At 37.2% G+C, this 22,332-nt stretch overlaps 2 protein-coding genes across 5 annotated transcripts in view; one reads left to right on the forward strand and one right to left on the reverse strand.

The window, feature by feature from the left end:
* Nucleotides 1-5,486: 5,486 nt before the first annotated feature.
* cd44b (CD44 molecule (IN blood group) b) lies at nt 5,487-17,272 on the forward strand. 2 transcript variants are annotated; one of them, XM_077596253.1, is made up of 8 exons: nt 5,487-5,894; nt 10,735-10,900; nt 11,987-12,129; nt 12,222-12,272; nt 13,802-14,146; nt 14,720-14,803; nt 14,886-14,964; nt 15,037-17,272. In XM_077596253.1, the coding sequence occupies exons 1-8, from the start codon at nt 5,828-5,830 to the stop codon at nt 15,233-15,235; spliced, it is 1,134 nt and encodes a 377-aa protein (XP_077452379.1). In that variant the 5' UTR covers nt 5,487-5,827; the 3' UTR covers nt 15,236-17,272. The 2 variants fall into 2 exon arrangements, with proteins under 2 accessions (XP_077452379.1, XP_077452380.1); XM_077596254.1 differs by having other exon boundaries at nt 12,225-12,272.
* A 543-nt stretch (nt 17,273-17,815) lies between these two features.
* LOC144071156 (excitatory amino acid transporter 2-like) overlaps nt 17,816-22,332 on the reverse strand; it is a 28,799-nt gene continuing 24,282 nt past the window's right edge. For all 3 annotated transcript variants that reach the window (XM_077596015.1, XM_077596014.1, XM_077596016.1), the window contains exon 11: nt 17,816-21,190. In XM_077596015.1, the coding sequence (XP_077452141.1) occupies nt 21,119-21,190 (72 nt within the window). In that variant the 3' untranslated portion in view covers nt 17,816-21,118. The remainder of the gene's footprint in view (nt 21,191-22,332) is intronic.

Here is a 22,332-nt window from a genome sequence, read left to right on the forward strand (position 1 = left end):
AAAAAGGATCATCAGGGGAAAGATTTCATAGAAGCCAATTAGGATAAACCCTCTGGCAAGCACACTGGTCAGCCTTTGCCAGCAGATGTTCATGTTTGCCCCAAGTGCACTGGACAGCTGTTTATGTACAGATCTGCTTCAGTTTGTGGAGCAATGTTTATTGGATCACACCCCTAAATAGACATGACTGTGATATGAAAGTGGTGTGTGTTTTACTTGATTTGAATATGAAGAATGCAAACCATGTTTTGGGGGTTGTATTACCATTCTCCCAAGTCTTCACTGCATCTTCATACTCTGCCTTATTGTCTGTTCTTAGCTGTGAGCGATACACTAGTAAAAACTCAATCATGTGGTGAAATACATTCCAAACACATGAAGTATTGTACAATACACAAATAGGCTTCTCACTTCAGTCCAACAATATGCAGCATTTTATTTGAAGATAAATGATTTTTTTCACTGTGATTTTCCTCTGGTATTTTCCCAGTGCCCATCCTACTCATATAATATTCATGCATTCATTTTCCGAAGCGCTTATCCTCACAAGGGTCACAGGGATCGATAGGAGCCTATTCCAACTTTGGGCACTAGGCATTGGTGGGCAGTCAATCAATGAGATGGACAACCATTCACTGTGTGTAATTGATGGGAAACCCAGCACTAAATGAAAGTACCTCAGATCCAAAGTGTGTGCGTGCGTGCGTGCGTGCGTGTGTGTGTGTGTGTGACCATTTTAGATATATTGATTAAAAGAACTGGATTAAAAGCCCTAAATGTTCATTTTTTATACATCTAAAACAATGTTTATTTGAGCTTTTTTTCTTAAGAGAAAATCATTTATTTAATAATTGGTTTTCATTTCAAAAGGAAACCATTTTTTTTATTATGTTCCATATAAGTGGAAAACAGAACATATTTTTTTAATATTTTTAGATTTTACAAAATGATTTTTGAACTAAAAACAAAGAAAATATGCATTAAAAAATTGCAATTATTGATTTAAAAGGGGGAAAATCAGGAATTATAATATACTACATCTATAATCTTCATTTTAATTTGATCCTAAAACAGAAAGTCGGCACTCATGATTTACTTTCCCAGGCCACACAATATGATGCGGCGGGCCAGATTTGGCCCCCGGGCCGGCACTTTGACACATGTGCTCTAAAGAGATACACATATTATTATTTTTATAACATGTCATCAAAACAAGAAACAGCCTCGTGACAACAGTTAGTCTCATTTTCTCTATTCTTTGAATGAGTCACTTGTTTTCTGACAAAGTGTCTTTGTTCATAAAGTTTAACCATTTTCCTCTAATAGAATATTTAAGGGAATGATCTACTTTGCTAAATGGCATTTTCATTTTACAGAAAAAAATCAACTAGATGAAAAACAAAAAGTATTCACCACCAGCTTTTGGTCCTGCTGAGATTTTTGATTAACTATACACTAGGTTGCAAAGATTTTGTCGGGCTCAGCAAGGAGTGTAGGTCACACTCATGGTCACTCAGCGTGGAGCAGTATGGAAGCAGTTGCTTTGGCAACGATAATGGGCAAACGTGCACTTCCTATTCTGCCCATATTAGATAGATTTTTAGTGATGGTTTACCTCGCGCAAGTAGATGTGAATGAGACCCCTTGCCAGTGAATGAGCATCAGATCCATTTGAAGAATATTATTTTTAAATACTGCTTGTGGTTTTCATCCAGCAGATAAATAGTACTCAAAAGTAAAATGTAGTCATTTTGGTTGGGACTGTGATGTGTCATACTGGGGTGGACATTTCTCCTACTCCAAAACCAAGGAGACTGTTTTATTCAGTGAAGAGAGGAAAAATACAGTATCCATGTTGGATGATTTAGGCATAAGTGTAACATAAATTTATTTGGGGAAGGCAATTTTTATTTATTCAATGTATTCCTTTTTTGCCATTGAATATTTCTTGCATAGTTAATGGCATTTCTTAAAGATTTTTCCCATTTTCAGGAGACCGCCACTATATGTAAATCTTTGCCAAAATCTAAAAATCTGCAAAATTTGGTGCAAACTAAAGCATGTTAAGCCCTCCAAAAATGTGATTCATTTTGAGCCTGTAAAATAATTATGATAATCCTGAGCATTCCAAACATGTGACACATTTAAAAGAAGAACACTCCTGCATACAGCATACTGAGACATGTTCTCTCTCTTAAGAGGCATTATTGCTGCCCCAGGACTGGTATAAGACCTTTCCTCATCTGCTTCATTCTGGGGTCAATGATTTTTTTTTTTTAAATTCGTTAACATTTTGACAGGATTTCCTCTGCATTTGACATGTGGTATATATTGGATTTTAAGAGATGAATGAAATTATCAAGGTTATTACTGCCTGTGTTGATTCAAAATGACTGAAATTGGAAGGAAGCAGACTTGTAACTCAGGGCATTCCTTTAGGCTTTATACAGTGTTCTATGACACTGTCCAAACGTGTTAGGTCTGCTGTCCTAGCGGCCAAATCCAAGCGAGCCGCTTACTTTGTTTTCATTGCACAAAGCCTATTCTTACCCTACTCATGCGGATCTAACAAAGACACAGTTGAAACCATGTGTAAGGCATTCTTTAACCAAGCAAAATCTTTACCATATCAGTCAGAAGTAAAAGGATTCATGGCGTCTCCTTTTCCATTTGCATACATACACTGGAGCTTGGTGATGATTAACCTCTTGGGAAAATACTCATCTCATCTCTCATTTTCTGAACCGTTTTATCCTCATTAGGGTTGCGAGGGGTGCTGGAGCCTATCCCAGCTGACTCCGGGCCGCCCAGGGAAAATACTGTTAATTTTGATCTAACCACTAGCTGACTCCAAGAGCACTAACTTGGATAATCGGAAGAAAAGCTCAAGCTTGCGTGGTTTGGTCAACTGTGAGCATACTGTCTTGTTCTTACCACTTGCTAATTTTCTTGGACACGGGCTCTTTTCTCTGCCCACTCAATTATTGTTCTCATGCACTCATATTTTAAATGTATATTTTGTTGTTGGTTTCACTATTTTTTTATTATATGTTTTTGTTATGAAATGATCAGGCATGTTTAAGTGTGATTATTGATTAGCATGTTAGTAAAAATACTATTCCCCTTCAAACCAAATCAATGCGTATGTAAAAGGTTCCCTCAAATATGAAATTGTAGCATAGGTCCACATTGTGGAACTAGTGTCGATCAGTTCTCACTCACTGTGAGCTGCACAATTGCTTCATGATTACTATTGATGAACTAAGTACCTTATTTTTCGCACTCCAGGGCGCAACTAAAAGACCTACATTTTCTCAAAAGCCCTGCACCATGTATATGGGTCAATATTGGTTAATCATTGTATGAAATTCCCTTTATCACAGCTCTTAGCTGATCCATAACACAACGCCTAACCACTACTACTATTTCATTTTATTATCTGGTGTGCCTTATATGAAAAACTAATTTTAAGATAGGCCATTCATTGAAGGTGTGCCTTGTAATTCGTTGTGCCTCATAGTGTGGAAAATACGTTGTCATACGTTGGAATCATGCACATGCTACTTTGGACATCAGATCTGTGCTTGTCTGATGGTTATTAAGCACAGAAGAGGGGGAAAAAGACTCCATAAAAAGGAATGCTCAAAACGTTCCATTTGTTTCCCATCGTTCACATTTCTGACCACAGGGATGTCTGATGACAGAGTATGTGTGTGCTTTCTCAGTGACTCGCCGTCATGGAAATGTTTGTCTTTGCTGTATTGGCTGAGTCAGCAGTCTAGTTTAGGGCTCAGTCGTTCAGTCTTTGCCCATTACCACAGCTACTGTATATCTTTCCTATCATGATGTCATAGAGCAAAAATAAATAAATAAAAGAAAAAAACAGGTTATACGGTTACTTAATCAACCTCAGCAGTAGTTAAATGTCATAATTGAGTTTAAGTGGGTTCAAAAATGATATGTCTTGCCTGATGATGTGACAGTGATTGAGTACTTTAGTTAGTTTATTGTATAAGGGTGTTCCAAGTTATCTACAGTCTATTCCATATCAACCAGCATGCAACGGCTTGTTATCATTGAAAACACAAAAGGTCATTCCCTACTTTTTTAAAAATAATGAAATATAGTATAATAAGCGGCCCGGTGGAGCGAGTGGTTAGCCTGTCATCCTAGACTGGTTGAACACTCTAAATTGCCCCCAGCTATGAGTGTGAGCATAAATGGTTGTCCGTCTCCTTGTGCACTACGATTGGCTGGCCACCAATTCAGGGTGTCTCCCGCCAGCTGAGATAAACTCCCCCCCCCCCACACACGGATAAAATGTACAGAAAATGAATGAATGAATGAATGAAAAAGAAGAGAAACAAATATTGCATTTTTAATGGCATAACATAAATTTGTTATCCACTTGCAAGAAATTATCTGTGGATTTTACAAAATGAAATAATTTTGGGGATCCTGAGTGACCTGAAACAAGGAATAAAGTGTACTAGTGATCTACTTGTGTATGCTCGGCTTTTGTAAACTGATTTCGTCACCAAAGCCAAAGTTACACAATGATCTTTTAGTCATCATTTCTTTGCGTCAATGGTTTCCCCTTGAGAGAAACCATAATAGACATTACTGTGGCAAAGCAAAATGACTTTGGTTGAATAATCATTAAATTTACAAAATAAAATACATTTTTAGATAGAGAAAGAGAAGGAGAGAGAGAAAGGAGAGAGAGTGGAAGACAGAGACAGACAGCGAGAAAGAAAGTTTATTATACTACAATTTAGCTGTTTGTGCGAAAAGCAGAACACGGCCTTTATATGTATCCAATGACGACAAACATTAGACATCCTTCACTACTGGTCGATAAGGAAGTCATAATTACGAGCGTAAACTCATGCTTTGTCACCACATGTTATGGGATGTTTGTCCTGAAATTGTGTTGTTAGGAACCCTCTGCTTATTTAATTAGTTGTTTAGGCAGCTTCGGAATGATTTGGTGAATTGTATTATTTTGTGTCGTGGATTGTAGTACACTAAGATCATGGAAGTTAAAAGGCTAAAGTTGGTGTCCTTCCACATTAGACTTTTCCAAATATACACTGTACTGTTAACCTTGCTTGGTGCAATGGGTTTTAATCATTCAGGAGTTTGAAGAATTGATAAATCGGCGAAATGGTTTTGTCCCAATACTAGCTCCATGCTCTTATTTGAGTTTTCTCCAATTTTCATATTTAATCTTTGTCGTTTTTACATAAAAAGTGTGTCTGTGAAATGGATATGACCAGTCCCCATGAAATGAACAGATACAGTGAAAGGGAGCAGAGACGAGAAGCTATATTGAATTGAAAATCATGTGAGTGGTGAACAAAAGACCAGATGGGCACACTGAAACTGTTGCTGCTTGAAAAGAGAAAGCCGGGGAGCAGGAGATGGAATGGGAGGAGGTAGATAGGCAGCCAGAGGAGAGGGAGACATCACCTTCATCTTTGTCTGTTTCAAACCGAGGAGGCAAGCAAAAGGAAGAGGTGGGGCAAATGAGGGTGTGTTCACATGAGGCACTCTTCCTCTTCTTCTGTGGGTGCAGACAGCTCTATGGTTTGCAGACAGAGAAAAGTTGGTCAAAGTCTGTGTGCTCTCCAATTGCCAACTCACACACAACAACTCCCTCTTACAGAGGAGCCTTCCTTTTTGAAGTTTCTTTTTTACTCATTCAATCTCTTTCGCACACATCCTGTCATCACTCCAAGCTGAGGGGAGCCAGGACTACAGGGGAGTTCACACACAACCTCACCTTCAGTTACTCTACCGACTATCTAGACAAGGCTTGCCAAGGATGTGGACTCTTCTCTTAGGGGTCATCGTAGGACATCTGTCCTCTTGTGGGGCAGAGCAACTTAAAGGTGAGGCAACCACAGCTTCCAGTTCTCTTTGTTTGAAATGAGTTTCTTCTTATGGGTTTAAAAAAAAAAATCTGACTGGCTTGATGGGTTGCAGTGGTGAATATCAGGATCTTAATCAGAATATGAGACTAAAACTAAACGCTAAAACCTCAGATTTGTGCTGCTAGTAAAGATGAAAAAAAGAGTTCATGCCGGCAAGAGTGAGTGTGCCTTTGCTAGGCATCAGTGTAGACAGCCAATGTCTGGCAGTGTGAGACCACTGGCAGACACAAAGAAAATGTGTTTTTTTTCCTGTGTCTGTACTTCACACATGTTAATGTGGCAGGTAATAAAAGCTATTTATTTATCAAAATGCTAAGCAACACTTCCAGAGGCAACAGAAAATAGTTTTTAAATCTTTAAAGGAAATCAAATATATTCTTTCTTTTTGCTCCATCACAAAGGATGCTATTTAAATCTTTAAAAGAAATCAAATATGTTCTGTCTTTTTGCTCCATCACAAAGGATGCTATGAATTACCCCCACACCCTTTAGGTACATCACATTCTTTTATCATTTCACATTTATTGCTACGTTTATGCTTGGGTTTGTTGCCCCGAGCGATACATGAATTTGTTGTTGAATCACACAGGTCTGGGTGCATCTGGTTGCGTCCCACAGGAGATGCTTGTCAGGTTGTTCACAAAGACTCCCGCAACACTGAGCATTACACTCTCAGATGAGTTGTCATTTAAAGGCAAATAAGCAGTCCCTTTCCGATGGCATTCATGCCTGCAACGTGTGTTTTGTTACTCTCTCAAAGCTTTATTCTTGTGGAGATTAAAGACAAACTTTTATGGTCGTGCGGTGTATTTTGTGGTATTTCTTTTGTTCTATTTAAGAGGGCTCATCATGGCACGGGACAAAGTCTCTGAACATTATCTCTGTTTGTGCGTGTATATCATTAAGGTTAGGCAGTTGTATGCTGTTGCCAGGCTAACCCTTCATATAAAGCTCAAAGTACATTAACTGGAGGCTTTTACTATCAGATCTGTTATTCTATGACATTTAAAGAAAGGGTATGGTAAGAAGGAAGTGACAGTCAACCTTTATCTATTTTACAGACTTCCGGTTTGTTACACAAACTAACATACTTTCGAGATTATTGCTTATCGAATGAATGAAAGCAGGCCTAAACCACAAAGCTCTCTACCAGTGCCTCTGATGTTTCACCATGTTTGCTTCCTTCACTAGCCTGCTTTATAGTAGAGGCCATTTTTTTATACCATTTCTTTCTTTGGGCTAAGAACATGTTTTGGCATTGTTCATTGAATGTTTACATTTATTTATTTATTTTTAAGAAAATAAAACTTATTTCAGTCATATTTCAAATACATGTCTTGATACAAGGAGAAAATAAAAATGAAAGTGGCTGGAGCAGTGTGATGATAATAACACAGATTAGCGAGTGGTAAAACGGGACTACTACATATCTAATGTTGGCAGTCCTTTGCCAGAATGGCATTACAGTATTTTGCCCTTGAAATTTGACATAGTGCCACTCATTATAGTATAAGCATTAATTGAATATATATATACATAAATATATTTCAGCATTCTCCATAATATACCCCAGTTGTTCACAATAATTCATGATGATTTTAATTTTCATTTTTAATAATTTTCAGACAATAAAATGTAAGGAATCAGAAAATGAGCAAAATATTGTTTCATTAAAAATGAAAATGTTCTTTTCTCTAAGAGAAAAATATTACACAAATGCATAGCATCCATTCTTTTTTTTAGATTACCTATTAATCACGTTAGCCATCAGTAAATTTTGATGGGGCGTAGTCGTGGAAGAATGTTGGTCAAGATCTTTTGGTGTGGCTGCAGTACATTTATTGATACTTGTATACTACAACGTTTTGGCAATAGATTAACATGTATGTTAATGGTTGTTCTGTTCTTACTGTGACATTATAGTGTTGGCACATGAATGGTATATATGCGTCAAACATGTTTTTACTAAGACTTATGTGAGTCATGTAACTGCTGATAAAACCATTCATTCATGATAGTGGAGAATGCTGTGGTGGTAAACGAGGCCTACTTTTAAACTCACTTTTGGAAAATGATGTTACGGTGGAAAAAAAGTCAGTTTGAGCATGCCATTCCTGCTGCAATTTTAATCCAGAATGTGACCATGAAAGGGAAGTAACCCAGAGATGACGCATTAGGTGAGGAAGGAAGAAACTGTTTTTTTATGTTAAACTATGAAGGTGTTTGTTATACAGTTTTTTTGTTTGTTTGTTTGCTTTCTTGGGTACAAACAGTATGAAACTGCTTGCTATACTGATTTCTTAGTGTGCTCTTTATCTGTAAGATGCACATGTTTACTAAAACCTTAAGTTAATGTCTATTAGTTTTACTGAGGCTTGAGACATGAGGAATGATCTCTGTTTTCAATTTCATTGGGATGGCAGGCTCTGGGGCTACACAAAGACCCCGATAAATGCACCATGCATACCAATGAACCCCCCATTTTTGCTGCCCTTGATCCCCCAGACTAGTTCTGTAAAGCCACATACTGGGGTGTTTTCAATTTACTTTCATGGACACCATGCAATGTGGCAGAATGTGTTAAGGTTCTGTCAGGTGTGCATCAGTTTTAGTATTTGTGAGTCTGCTGTGGGTGGAGGGAGGCCTGTAGGAAGTGGCACTCAAAGCAGTATTGGCAAAGACTTGTTTCTCAACATCCTCTAACAACAGAGAACTAAACTGACTGTTAAAAATGCATGATGAGCAGATATGATATTATGGAATCGTAACGGTTTTTTTTAAATGGTGGGTTATTCGTCACCACAACACTCAACAGTACTGAGATCAAGTGTTCAATATGAGGACATTGTGTGAAGTTTGCTTGGTTTCCTCATATCAGTGTGAGTTTTCTCCAGGTGGTCATTTTTTTTCTTTCAAATATTTATTTTTATACATCTTAAAAACATGCACGGTAGCTGGATTGAAAAGATCAAATTGCCTCTAGGTATGAGTGTGAGCATGAATGGTTGTTTGTGTAATTGTGCTCTGCAATTGGCTGGGTATCAGTTCAGGGTTTACCCTGCCTTCTCGCTGTGGTAGGCTGGGATAGACTACAGCACCCTTACAACTACCGTGAGAATAAGAGATTTTTGAATAACTAAGGGATTCAATGGAAATAGTATCATGCACGCTAATGTCATCAGTAACACATTCACGACCAAATGAATCAAGGCATTCTATTCTTTCAAGGCCCTCATAATATTGTGTTCTCTGGCTACATGAACACATAACTTTCCAGATTCCCAGATTTCATTATAAAAAAGGATTGTCTGTAGTCTGTCGTTCATTAGTCATGAGCTGTTGCACGTCACAAAAAAAACTATTTTTTTTCTTTCTTTTTTTTGTTCTTTTGTTTAGTTAAAATAGAGAATGAGCCTAGGCTCCAACACCCTGTGCATAACTGGTGTTGAAAATGAATGTGTGAACTTGTGTGAGTTTGTGTGTGTGTTTGCATTTGCTAGAGGCCCCACCCTGAACAGTCCCGTGTTTAACTCATGCGCACATCCGTGGAACATGGTATGCTTCCTGTGTCAAATCACTCACTTACTCTATGAACAGTTATTTAAGAGTGCAAGAAATATGTCAAGATTGGACTCGAGACTGGACTCAAAGCAGAGTTGTTCTTTGCAAATAACATGCCTTTAGTTTCAAGCCCTCGTTCTGTGGGGAGAAGCAAGCACAATTAATGAAAAACACGCATGTGTGGAAACAATAGATGATCGGCGATGACATGAGCAAGTGTTCTGAAAAGAGGAGGGTAATGATTTCAAAGTCAAATAGGAAATGAAGTCACAAATTTATATATTTACTGATGTTTTCAGAGAACCCTCAAGTCCATAGATACAGGAACCCTTCATTTTATTGGTGCGTTTGTTTCCATACCATTAGGTGCTATTTTGACAAATAAACAATTTTGTACATCTTAACTATCTTTTTTTTTTTTCATTCTACACACGCACAAATATTCTTTAATGCCAGTATGGCTAAGGTAACATTGTATTTTCACCTGATGCGGGAATTAAGTGCCCTTTATGAATATTTATGCAATTAGGTTGGTGTGCCTCTCAGCTGTTTGTGTTATTTGTACATTCTAGGTGTGCCATGTTGTATGTGTATTCATCCCATTTCTTTTAAGGGACTTTAACCTGCCCAAATTTAGGACAATCTATGCGCTGGTTTTGCCCTACCCCCATTAGGTCTGCATTTAAATGCCTTTGTTGTGCTGTTGTTCATCATTTTCTACTTTGGAGGTTTGTGTGAAATGTAATTTCATTGTTCTGTATGCCCAGTACGTGCATACAAAATTTGACATTTAAGTTGATTTTGACTTTTGAATTGCCTTTTTCCTTCATTTATTAATTGTCTTTTGGGCAGTGGCGGTCCGTGCATTTCCTTGTGACGCCTTCAGCAAAAACTATTTTAATTATTAATATAATTAACATCAGTCTGTGATTCAGATATTTCTTAGGCCAGCAGAGAAGGCCTTGAAGGCCCTGACGGCACACCACTGCTTTGGGGGATTATAAAAGTTGGTTGGTTGATGCAGAGAAAATCCACACAAGCATCGGGAGAAAAGACAAAATCCTAAAGAACAAGACATCAATTCTAAATCATCAAATAACAAATCATTTAAGTTTGAAGCCGATATGCTAACCAATTACCTATTAAGATGCTCTTTTGATCGATGACCCCTGTAAAATTGTTATTAATAGATTTTTATATTTAACTATGAACCCTGTTGTGTCTTATTCTTCCACAGTTAGTTCTCGCAGCTGCAGCTATGTTGGAGTGTTTATTGTTGAGGGAGAAACTCGTCACTCTTTGAGCTTTGAGGACGGTCATAAGTTGTGCGATCAGCTTGAGACGAAAATGGCAACTCCTGAACAAGTCCAACAGGCCTTCAACCAAAAAATGGAAACCTGCAGGTAAAAACACATACTTTATTTTTTATTTTTTTTTATCACTCACGATTTCCAGCTCTGATTTTTACTTGTTCTTTGTTTACATTTCTTTGGAACAGTGGAGGTATTTTTGATTGTTTCCACCACTCTTCAAATTACTTTTGTTGCATTTGGTTCCAAACAAGGTGTCACGTGATGAAATCTTGTGGCAATCATAAACACAGTGGAATTTGTTACTGGAATATGTACACCACAATCATGTCACCAGATTATTCACATTTTACTGCAGAAATTTCTTAACATTCATTCATCTTCATTGTCACTTATACTCATGGGGGTTATAGCACTGCTGGAGCCCCTCCCACCTAACTATGGGCAGGGGGCAGGGTACACCCTGAACTGTTTGCCAGTTAGAAATATATTTATATATTCATTCATTCATTTTCTGTCCTGCTTTTCCTATAGGCAGTAGGCGGGGCTAGCCAATTGCAGTGCACAAGGAGACGGAAAAAACACTTGTTCACGTTCGCAATTTAGAGAGTTCAACCAGTCTAGCATGTTTGGAGGATAGGGGAGGGAACAAGCATACCCATAAAAACCCATATATATATATATATATATATATATATATATATATATATATATATATATATATATATATATATATATATATATATATATATATATATATATATATATATATATATATATATATATGTATATGTATATATATAATATATATTCAATGAATATATTGCGAATAGACCTAAATTTACACTATATATAATAATCATATTAAAAATAACATCGTTTATTTCGGTTTAGTGTGTGTTGGAGGGCAGTGTCTGTTAAATCACCAAAGAAAAAAATTACAATCGTGTAGGTATGTAAATTTGCCACATGCAATATCGCAACTGCGCTGCACGCGAACAGACATTTAAGAATTTACGTCTATGCGAATGGAAAGTATTTTTGTCAGTGGCGCCTGTCTAATTGTATTGAAAATAATTCTTGTTAATTTTATAACAGCTCTTTGATTTATATTATATATATATATATATATATATATATATATATATATAATCACGGCAAATTTGATTTTTTTGTTAGGAATGGCTGGATCAGCAACACGAGCTTTGCTATTCTCAGACAAAATCACCATGAAAACTGTGCCATAAACATGACTGGTTTAATTATCAGTTCTCGTAGTAACCTAGATGAAAATTACGATGTTTACTGCTACGATGAAACAGGTAAGAATACATGCACCTATTTCTAATCTTTATCTTAATGGTTACATTTTAATTCTGCCTAAATTTGTAATTTTCCTACTTTGTCTCTGAAGTAGCTGGGCTTGGCATCAACTGTGATAAGGAAGATAAAGGAAATGAACAAGGTGAGAACAAACTTCTCAAATAATATGCTTTCCCCCGCCTCTGGCCTGACGTCGGCTGGGATAGGCTCCAGTACCCCCCGCCACCCTAGTGAGGATAAAGCGGTTCAGAAAATGAGATGAGATGAGATATATTGGCAGTGGCAGAATCGAATGAAAAGGTTGCCATGGAAAAGATAGAGCGTAGTGCCAATTAAATTTATTATCCATATGTTTTATGGATTGACTAACCTTTTCCCTTGTCAAAGATCCAGGGTGATATTTCATTTCATGAGCATGTAGGGGAATAATTTATGCTAATGTTAACATTGTTAGCATTCACTCTTTTGTTTATACTTATCTGAAGCAGCTGTGCAATAGTGTCTTATCTCAACTCTATGTATTGTTTCGTCTCCAGAAATTATGGGGGCGCTTGTTGTTCAGTCCATATAAATTTGGCTCTAGCATTGAAAACAAAAAAACAAAAACAAAACGAAGACATTGATAATTGCTTGTATCATAGCTGGGCAAGGTCATTTTGGAGAACCGTTGTGTCAATGGATGCTTGTGTCATGTGATCCAAATGATGTTTTACTTTGGATCATTTACTTGCTCAATGATCAATGCACTGTGTCTAGTGAGTGTATAGTTCTAGTGAATGGAACTTAAGTTTAAAGTTAATTTCCAGCTAGTATACTTTATTATTTGAATATACAAAGCCTATCACATAAAAATGTGAAAGTCAAAGTTCTCGTCTTTTATCAATCTATACTATATTGTTCCAACATGTCATGTTTTGTTCTTGTTTTACCACATTTCTACCTTAGTCTGTCTTTGTGATTGTCCATTGTGTTTTGTTTTGTTGTTGCCTCCCTCTTGTGTCTCAGGTTATCCGTTGTCTCATGTGTCACCGACCTGTTCCCCATGTCTTGTTAGCCCATGTCTGTGTATTTAAGTTCCCTTTGTTTGTTCATTTCCTCTTGCGTCTTCGCCAATGTTTTGTGTGGTTTGGTACTACTCAGTGCACTGGTATGCTTGTTTGATACTCTAGTGTTCAGTTTACCTTTGTATTTTTGGATCTCCTGCCTTTGTTTGCGCTTTTTTTAAATCACATTAATTAAACATTTAGAGTTACCACTATGCTGCCTGGCCTCTGTTTTCCTGCATTTGGATCCTTGCCATATTTTCTCACCTGCTCCCCCGCACAATGTGACACAATGTCCCAATTCTAACCCATAGTTAGTGCTCTGGTATCCATACTATTTATGACATTAACTAGTCTATAAGGTAAACTTCCTAGCAAAACTCAAATCTGAAAATGTATTGAATTTGTGTCAATGCAATGGGATACAACAAACATTTATTTTAAGTTCTGTATCCAATCCTGATGTCAATAATAAAAAAAAAATCATTATTGGTATCAAAACACCGGTTATAAATGAACCACTATCGAGAAAAAATAGATGATTGACTTCTACAGGGTGCATAACATTCAGTAGATATTGTATGCCAATTGCTGAAATTAATGCATAAACCTTCTTCCACTTTGTCAGCAACCAATTCATCAGATGCTTGGCTGGAAATTTCTACCCCTGCAGAATCAGGACTCTCTTTTAGTGGAACCAGAATAACATCACCTGTAACAGAGGAAACCACAAAACAGCCTACAGTGGAAGCTAGTTCACTTGAGTGGGGCAATCACCACACTCCCCTATTCACATTGCAAAATGGCGGTTTGGATCAGCCCACTGGATCTGGTCTGCAGCCAACCCTTTCTGAAGAAGAAACACTGCCCAACTTCACGTCTTTCAGAGGGGCCGATGTAACACAATTTCCTCCGGATGAGACGCGAGAGGATGTAAAAATCACACCTGAAATTGAGGCTACTACAGCACTTTGTAAGTCAATTACACACAATTCAGCAAGAGTAAATACATGTGAATAGCCAGTATGCACTTCACTGATTGATTGGATATAGATTTGAAAAGAATGTTCACGATACAACTTAACAAGACACGGTGCCCCCTGCTGTTAGGGTGTGTGGGTATGCATGTCTGAATGTGGTTTGCTTATGTCTGGAGCTTGACAAACTAAACATAAACTTTTAAAACCCAATTTACAATTATGGCACACTTAGAAAGAGCTTTGAAAGTGATTGAAATCAGTTTAGGACATGAATAAACTTACAGTTACTTACATAACAATAGTGTATACCCTAAACCCTTTCCCTGGTAGATTGATATATTGGGCTATTGACTAATTGCAAAACGTATGGAACGCATACAATGACATTTTTTTGTTAATTGAGTTCTAAATAAACTAAAAAATAATTTGGATATGAAGAATTTTTGTAAACGTCCAACAAATATGAGCTGCAATCTATAGTTAGAAACATTGTTGAGTCATTGAATGACCTTTGAGTAGGCAATTAGTAAAATGGTTATTTTATTTTATTTTTTATTGACATGAAGCTACACCACATCCCCCACATGGCAGGAAAAGGATGAATGCGGTGGTGCCGCAGCCAGGTCAACAGGAAACGAATGATTCATCAAGTGAGCAGCTATGATGTGTTACCGTTAAGTCATTTGTATGACCTAAAAGTCAGGATATAATTTTTTCTTGATCTTCCTGCAGACTGGCTTGTCATCCTTGGGGTGTGTATAGCAGTTGCTGCTATCCTCTTTGTGTGCGTGGCTGTTGCCAAAAGAAAGAGGTACAGCATTACAATTACAACCCTTATTTCATACACAAATGTGGATAAATCCATGCCGGTGTGTTCTTGCAGCTGGTGTGGCAAGAAGCAAACCCTGATAATCAACGAGGGGAACAACAGTGCAGCAGGAGTTGTGGCCTCCAGCTCCCAAGCTCAGGAGAGGGAGCAAGAAATGGTGACCCTCATGAACAAGGAGAAGATCCAAGAGAATGGCAATACTGAGGAGTTCACCGTCATCACTCTTGAGGAAACGCCTGATAAGCAGGCATGAGGGAGCAGGTGGAGGCAGTGGTTGGATGAGTAATGTTCTAAACTGCTTTTATTGTCAGCACTGGATGGACATGTGGTGGATGTTAGCTACTAGATGTGTGTGTACAATAGAAATAAATATGGCACTTTATTGGACAGAGGCTGCTAAGTCATGACAACTACCATGCAAGATATTGCATGTTTCAATGTGCCATATTAGTGGGGTTAGTAAGCATGGGTGTGAGTGTGATGTGAGCCAGTTTTTCTATATGTTTTTTGTGTGGTTATGACAAATAGGATGGGTGTGGGGGGTGCAAAGGGGGTTAGTTATATGACATTTGTCCCAACAGAAACTGAATCTGGATTCAAGTATTGTTACATTTTAAAGAAAATTACCATTGTATTAAAAACAGGATTTGAAATAGACTATAGTTTTTTAAATTGAATGTAATGTATTTTAAAAGTCATTCAATACTGTAGTATATGGAAATCAAACATTTCAATCAATTTGTGAAACACAATGGCTGTTTTGCCATTCTCCATCAACGTTGATTTTTACATGTAATCATTTAATGATTTTAATTGTAAGATGGTCATTCCTTTTCAATGTCACACAACAAAGATGTAATTTGAGTGGCCAATCTGCGGACAAGCACCCCCTGCAACCGTTGTTAGGATAAATGGTTCGGAAAATAAATGAATGAAAAGGTTTCATTCAAAATCCATCATCAGACCTGAGGTTGAAAAAAAAATAAGGTAATCTAAATTCACTTATTTAATCCACTTACTCAAATTTAAGACAGAAGGTAGTTAGCGCATCGGCCTCACTCTTCTGGGGTGTAGGGTTCGATCGCAGGTGTGTCCTCACTGTGTGGAGATTGCATGTTCTCCCTGGGCTTACGTGGTTTTATTTTCAGGGAACTCCGGTTTTGTCCCACGTCCCAAAAACATGCAGGGTAGGCTGGTTCAACACTCTAAATTACCCTAGGTATGTGTGTAAGTGAGAATGATTGTCCGTTTCCTTGTGCCCTGCGATTGGCTGTTCGGTCACCAATTCAGGGTATCCCCAGTCTTGTGCCCAAAGTTGGATGGGGTAGGCTCCAACACCTCCAGCGACCCTTGTAAGGATAAGCGGTTCAGAAAATGAATGGATGAATGAATGTTCAAATTTAGCAATTAGATTTCGTTTCTGGTCGCAATGATCTAAGCAACATAGCTATTATATTGATTGCTGTTTTTAGACGAGTGTAGAGATGCACAACAGCCAAAACAAGCTTTGACAATGAAGTAGAATTATTTAAAAAAACGTTTTTTTCCCCAAGACAGCTTGATGTATCAGTATTTTGATGAATAACCCTTTACTTGGTCTATATATAGCTTTTTTTATGCTGAAAGGGTCTTGCCATATAACTGCCAATTGTCCTTTTATGGAGAGCTTTGTAACCCCATTTAATAAAGCAAAGTCTGTCATTTTACAGTAGATTAAAGTAGATTTCTGTGTTGATATGAGAATGTAAATTGTTAGCCAGGAGAAAAATAAGAGTCAAAATGACATTTTCTAAAATACAGACTTGATTTATTCATTTTATACCAAAAGGGCTCAAGTTTTTTTTGTGTACGTTCGTTTTGTAACTATGATTGCAGGACCATTAATTAATAATTAATTAAGGAAAATGTCTGATGTTAAAAAAATATATTCCATACCTGTAAAATTCAAATGTTTTAGCCCACAAACATTTTCTCCCCTGGAGAAGTAGTACATGGTAGTCTAAAGTGTATCTGCACTGTCCTACTAGTGACCAAAGAATGTTACCCAATTTTAGTAAAATATCCACTATCCACTGTTCAGACAATAACTTAATACTTTAAACTTCTTTATTGCTTTACCTACGTTACTATACATCAAATAATTTGGAAGTCCAGACCAAAAATCTCTTACATGATATGTGATTGGTGTGCAGGTGATCGCACTTTAAAAATGTATCACATTGAATAAATTATGGGCATTGTACATGATTTTTCTGAATGATGATTAAAGAGTGATAAATACTGTGCTGAATATGACTCTTTCCTTTAATGAGTTTGTACTTACACTTCTATACATTCACTATAAAACTGAAGAAGTCTATTAAAGGTGAACAAAAAAAATAGAACATCCAGTTGCCCTCGTTTTACCTTTGTGGTTTACCATGACTTGGATGATTGACAATCTAGAAAACAGAATCGCAAGGCGGTAACGAAAGAGAAAGCCGGGTTTCCATGGCAGCGGGGATGTGATACAAGACCCTGTTTGAACAGGAAATTAAGGATGAAACAAAGACACATTGTCACAGAAAGAGAATTGTTCTATCTTTTGTGAAGCAGCTCATTAGCAATGATTGCCAGGCATCCATACGTTTTAATGGTCCTACACCTCATTAGCACCGTTGGTTAGCTGGGACCCATGCATGGCTTTGTGGCAAGAGGACGTGTAAATAAACTCTCTACTGTTATAAGTATGCAGTCTGAAACTTGCTTCTACACATACAAAGTGAGCCAAAATTCCAGCAATTAAACATCCATAGTAAATTGGAATTATGTATGAAACAAGAAAAGCAGTCAATTTTAGTTATGAATGAACATTTATTAGTTATATTTGTATATGTACACCAAAGGTACAAGCACATTGAGATATAAAGAAACAGATTTTTTTTATGTATAAGAGAGAGGAAAGGATTGATTTGCTTTTTTTTCTCTTTTCTTTTTCTCGATATCGCCCCCCTTTCTTCCTTTACATCAAAATAAAAGCAAACGCTTTACAAAGAAGAGAGCCTAGAAAAGTAATATTAGGAAGGCAACTTATTGTCAGGGGTGTTTCTTTCACAAAACACTTTTCAATAGAAAACGGTGAAGGTGTACTTCAGGGCCCTTTACGGCAATGTTGTTTTCTTTTTCAGCTCAGCCAGTTCCAAGTGGGTTTTTGTGCATATTGTGCGTAGAGAAGTGAAAAAAAAGGCAAGTGGGTAAAGGCAGGTTTACTATGGGATATGTTGGCAATGGCATGCCAGTCTCACTATAAATTGTGGCACTTTAACAAAGAACCTGAAAGCAGTTTAGAGATCCGTGATATGCTACTATCAGAGCATAGGGTTGAACCTGATGCCTATATTGTGTATGAGAACATGCCAGTCCTCGCCATCAAACAAACACAATGGTTCACCTGAGGAACGTTGCTAAATTTCGTGAAGTGATAATCGGAAAATATGGTACTTGGTCATTGAATTATCAACTACTTGGAGCCATTTGATTCTTCACTCTACCCTACGTACAGTCACGTGACTTTTCTCACCGTCTTCACCAAATAAAGTCATATTGGCCTCGGTTACCAAACTTCTCCAACCCTCTCCTGCTTCTTCCTGTTCACACCCTCCTGTTTTTCCCTTCTCATGCAAATGTTGCTTCAGGATATTCAGCATTGCCACGGATCAGAACATTTATATATCTATGTATGTACAATGAAAGTGAATGCACGCTGCTTATATTGTCATGGAACAAACATTCAAAAGGCTTACATTAGATACAAAAAAGATATTTATACTGTATATTGTTGAGTGACGGATAAGTAAAGCACCTAGTTATTAGAGAATAAAAAAATGAACAAACAAGCAACTTAATCCACAATTTCCTGCCTATACATTTTTGTCTATTCTAGTTCTACACAGAATATAGATGATATATCTTATAGAGGATTACATTTAGAATGTAACAGCAATAAACCTAAATTCCTACAAACCATTTCAAGACTCCCCCAAAGGGAAAAAAGGGTGAAAACAAAGAACAACAACAAAACACTGTTGACTACAATATATACACAAGAGTGCAAGGAGGCACTTCAAATATCATGCTTTTAAGATAGAGGTGCAAAATAAATGTTTCATTTTAATCATGCTTCTAAAATACCTTGAACAAATATGTGGTCCAACGGTCATTGCAATGGTGATTGTAGTTTCCTTAATGGAGACACTTTGTTCCTGAAGGTAAAAAGGCCTCAACGGACACAATTGAAGGGGGTTTTTAGGGTGTCAATCCTGTGCTCTTTACTATATTATCACCTTGACGGTTTGTTTAAGTGTGGCCAAACGTTTACCATAAATTGTGGGGTGCGTAAGCCAACTAAGATACCATGTGGTTCAGGAACTATGTATGTCTTTTGGATCAGTGGGACGCAAACATTTTCAAGGCCGGGTTGGAGTCAAGCACAAATGAAGAAAAACAAGACAGGAGAGAACGATACAAGACTGAAAAAGACATTTGAATTCTCAATCATACGGACACACAGTCGTCCATTTGTGTTGTTGCTTCGATTAGGGATGTATAGATTAACATTACCTGATCCTGGTGAAAAATGAAGATTTACGTGTCCACCGTTGAGAGTATTGGCACAAAGCTGCAGCATTAAGGGTTTATAGAAACAGTCTTGGGCTCTGATGGCTAAAAATTCAATCGTTGGCCTGTATTTGGCAAAACAAGAGTCTTCTCGAAGATAAGTACAAAGATCTATGGTCTGTCTCTGTGCATGTCATGAATTGCATCTGTCACTCTTTGACATCTGTCAGTGTCTTATCGAATCAATTTGGCCCCTTACATAGATGAAGTCTTTCTTGACCAACAGGACAGTAAACATTTGTGCTGATAGTATTTTTGTACCAAAAGCTTGCCATTGTCATAATCAAAATTTGGATTGTGCTATTAAAAATATATTTTTTTTATGTGAATTAGTTCATTTGAGGAAGTAAACATTAGGATTTCTGCAAATGTGTCCTTGTACAGGAGTAAACATCAAGGCCTGGGAAGCTCCAGGTATCTCTTTTAATTAAGGTATTTGCATTATTTGAAATGTGCCACTTACCCCAAATTACTTAATTGGCTCAATATCTTTTTTGTGCTATGTCGGTCAGTCAGTACTTGGTGCCTTATATCATTTCTGATTTTTGGCATAATGGGCTTTGACAAGTACATTTTTCATTGATGTTACAATCCAAATCTTATTTGGATGCTATTGGGGTCACTAAATCATTTTGGGCAGTGATGTGCTGTTTTCATTCGAATTTTAGATTTTGTTAATGTACCAGACAAGTAAACTGGTTTTGATATGATTGTGACAGTTTAGGGACTTTTGCAGTGCCCCCACCCCACCAGTTTGGCCCCAGTAACTGACTCAGTCATATGCCATAACACTCCTCAATGCACACACACACACACACACTCAAGCACACACAAACACACGGTGTTATATCAAAGACAAAAAAAGTCCCTTCTTAAATTATAGCGGATTTAACAGGAAACATCATCTGATTTGTGCTTTGTACCAAAGGGAAATGATGTGGTATATAAGAGCCATCATCAAAACCTGCCACAAACATTTTCATTAATTCTACAATTCTGGCATTCTGAACCTAATGATAAACATTTCACAGGTGTGCTTGAGATGGTAATGAAAAGGAAGTAAAGCAAAGAAATGGTCGGCATGTTGACTCACACTCTCATTATAATAATCAATCGCCTCTGAAATGCTTCAAGTGGAATGTATTGCTAGCAATAGTGTATAGTGGTCATGTGTTCTCTTCTTTCCCTCCTCCAACTTTGAAGCATATTGTGCAAGAGTCTGCTAGTAAGGACATAATTGTGCTCTTAACAGGAAATGTGCTGCTGTCGCCTTTTCACAGTTAAGTGAATTAGTAGTATTTATCAGTCAGAGAGAGACGCAAACAAAAAAAGAGTCTTAAAGGGACTAATGATAATGACAATTAGACTACATAATAAACATTAGTAGTTCTGTTCATATGATATTTTTTCATTCACTCTTTTTCCATCACCAGAAAGGAAAGCTTGTGGAGCCCAGGAGCAGGGGATCTCTGCACTGCCATTATTCAGGTTTCCATGGTTCCTCCTCAACGAGCGTGCACTCCGCAGCAGAGCCGTTTGTGGCTGAGGTTACCTGCAAGCAGTGAGCATAGAGAGCTAAGAAACGCATCTGTGAAAAAGATACAACACTCTTACAGCCACTCTGCAATTAGATGTGTTAATTAAACAACACAGATTAGCAATTGCTCTGAGGCAATTCATCTTTTGGAAATGTACTATTGTGGAACAATTAATGTGGAAATATCCAGAAATTGTTTGAACTAGACGACAGTTTGATGTTATGTGAAACTACAATGTCAGGAAATGTTCAAAGTTTCGCCGTTAGTTAGCTTGGTGAAGCTCCATTAACAATATGAGTCATGTCAGGATAAAGAGTGCAGAAATTAATGAATAATACAAACTGTTCAAGCTTCTTTTTTGTTTGTTTCATTTTTTCAATGCTTGAAAAAAAGAACCAGATAAAAAGAAGAATATAAATCACAAATACACTTGCATTTAAATCGTTATAAAAAATGCAACAACCTACCCTCCATCATTTGTGATTGAGAAAGTAGTTATTATTTTAAATGTTCCATTTTATAGTTGTGTGGCATTTCATCTTAACACATTGGGCTGAATTACTACATGTGTTATATAGTTTAAAGTTTTAGGATGATCTAAGGGCTACTTTTTTTAGCCAGCATCCCAGGAAAGATTATGTTCAGCTTTAGAATGTTCAGTTAAGTCAATTCATTTTGTGTAGATATTATGTTCCAATGAAGCCAGAATGGTCTTGAAACAAACTCTTTTTCATTTTGGTTTCCACGGGCTTCTGCACTTGGGATAGTTGGACAACACAGCAAAATTAAATATAAATTCTATCACTCAAACTGCAATAGAAACACTGATCAAAATATCTTAGTGGTCTCATGAATGGAATGACCTGGGGAAAGACCAAACATTCATGAGGACGCAAAACTAAAAAAATACATTAAAGCAACAAAAAATGTTTGAATTAAAAAATGGCGCAACCATAACACACACTACAGAATGAATCCATTTGGCAATTTCCTATTACACGTTCACATTTAAAAAGTGAGCCATGCTATGACATCACCAAACGAGACCATAGAAAATGGAAATAACAAGCCTCTGGTCTGTTTGAAAGAGGATGTAAATGATCACTCTTGGTAATTTTTTAGGGCCAGTGTTACCAGGCAACACCTTCCATCCTTC

This window comes from Stigmatopora argus, chromosome 3 (genome assembly GCF_051989625.1).
Source record: "Stigmatopora argus isolate UIUO_Sarg chromosome 3, RoL_Sarg_1.0, whole genome shotgun sequence".
NCBI lineage: Eukaryota > Metazoa > Chordata > Actinopteri > Syngnathiformes > Syngnathidae > Stigmatopora > Stigmatopora argus.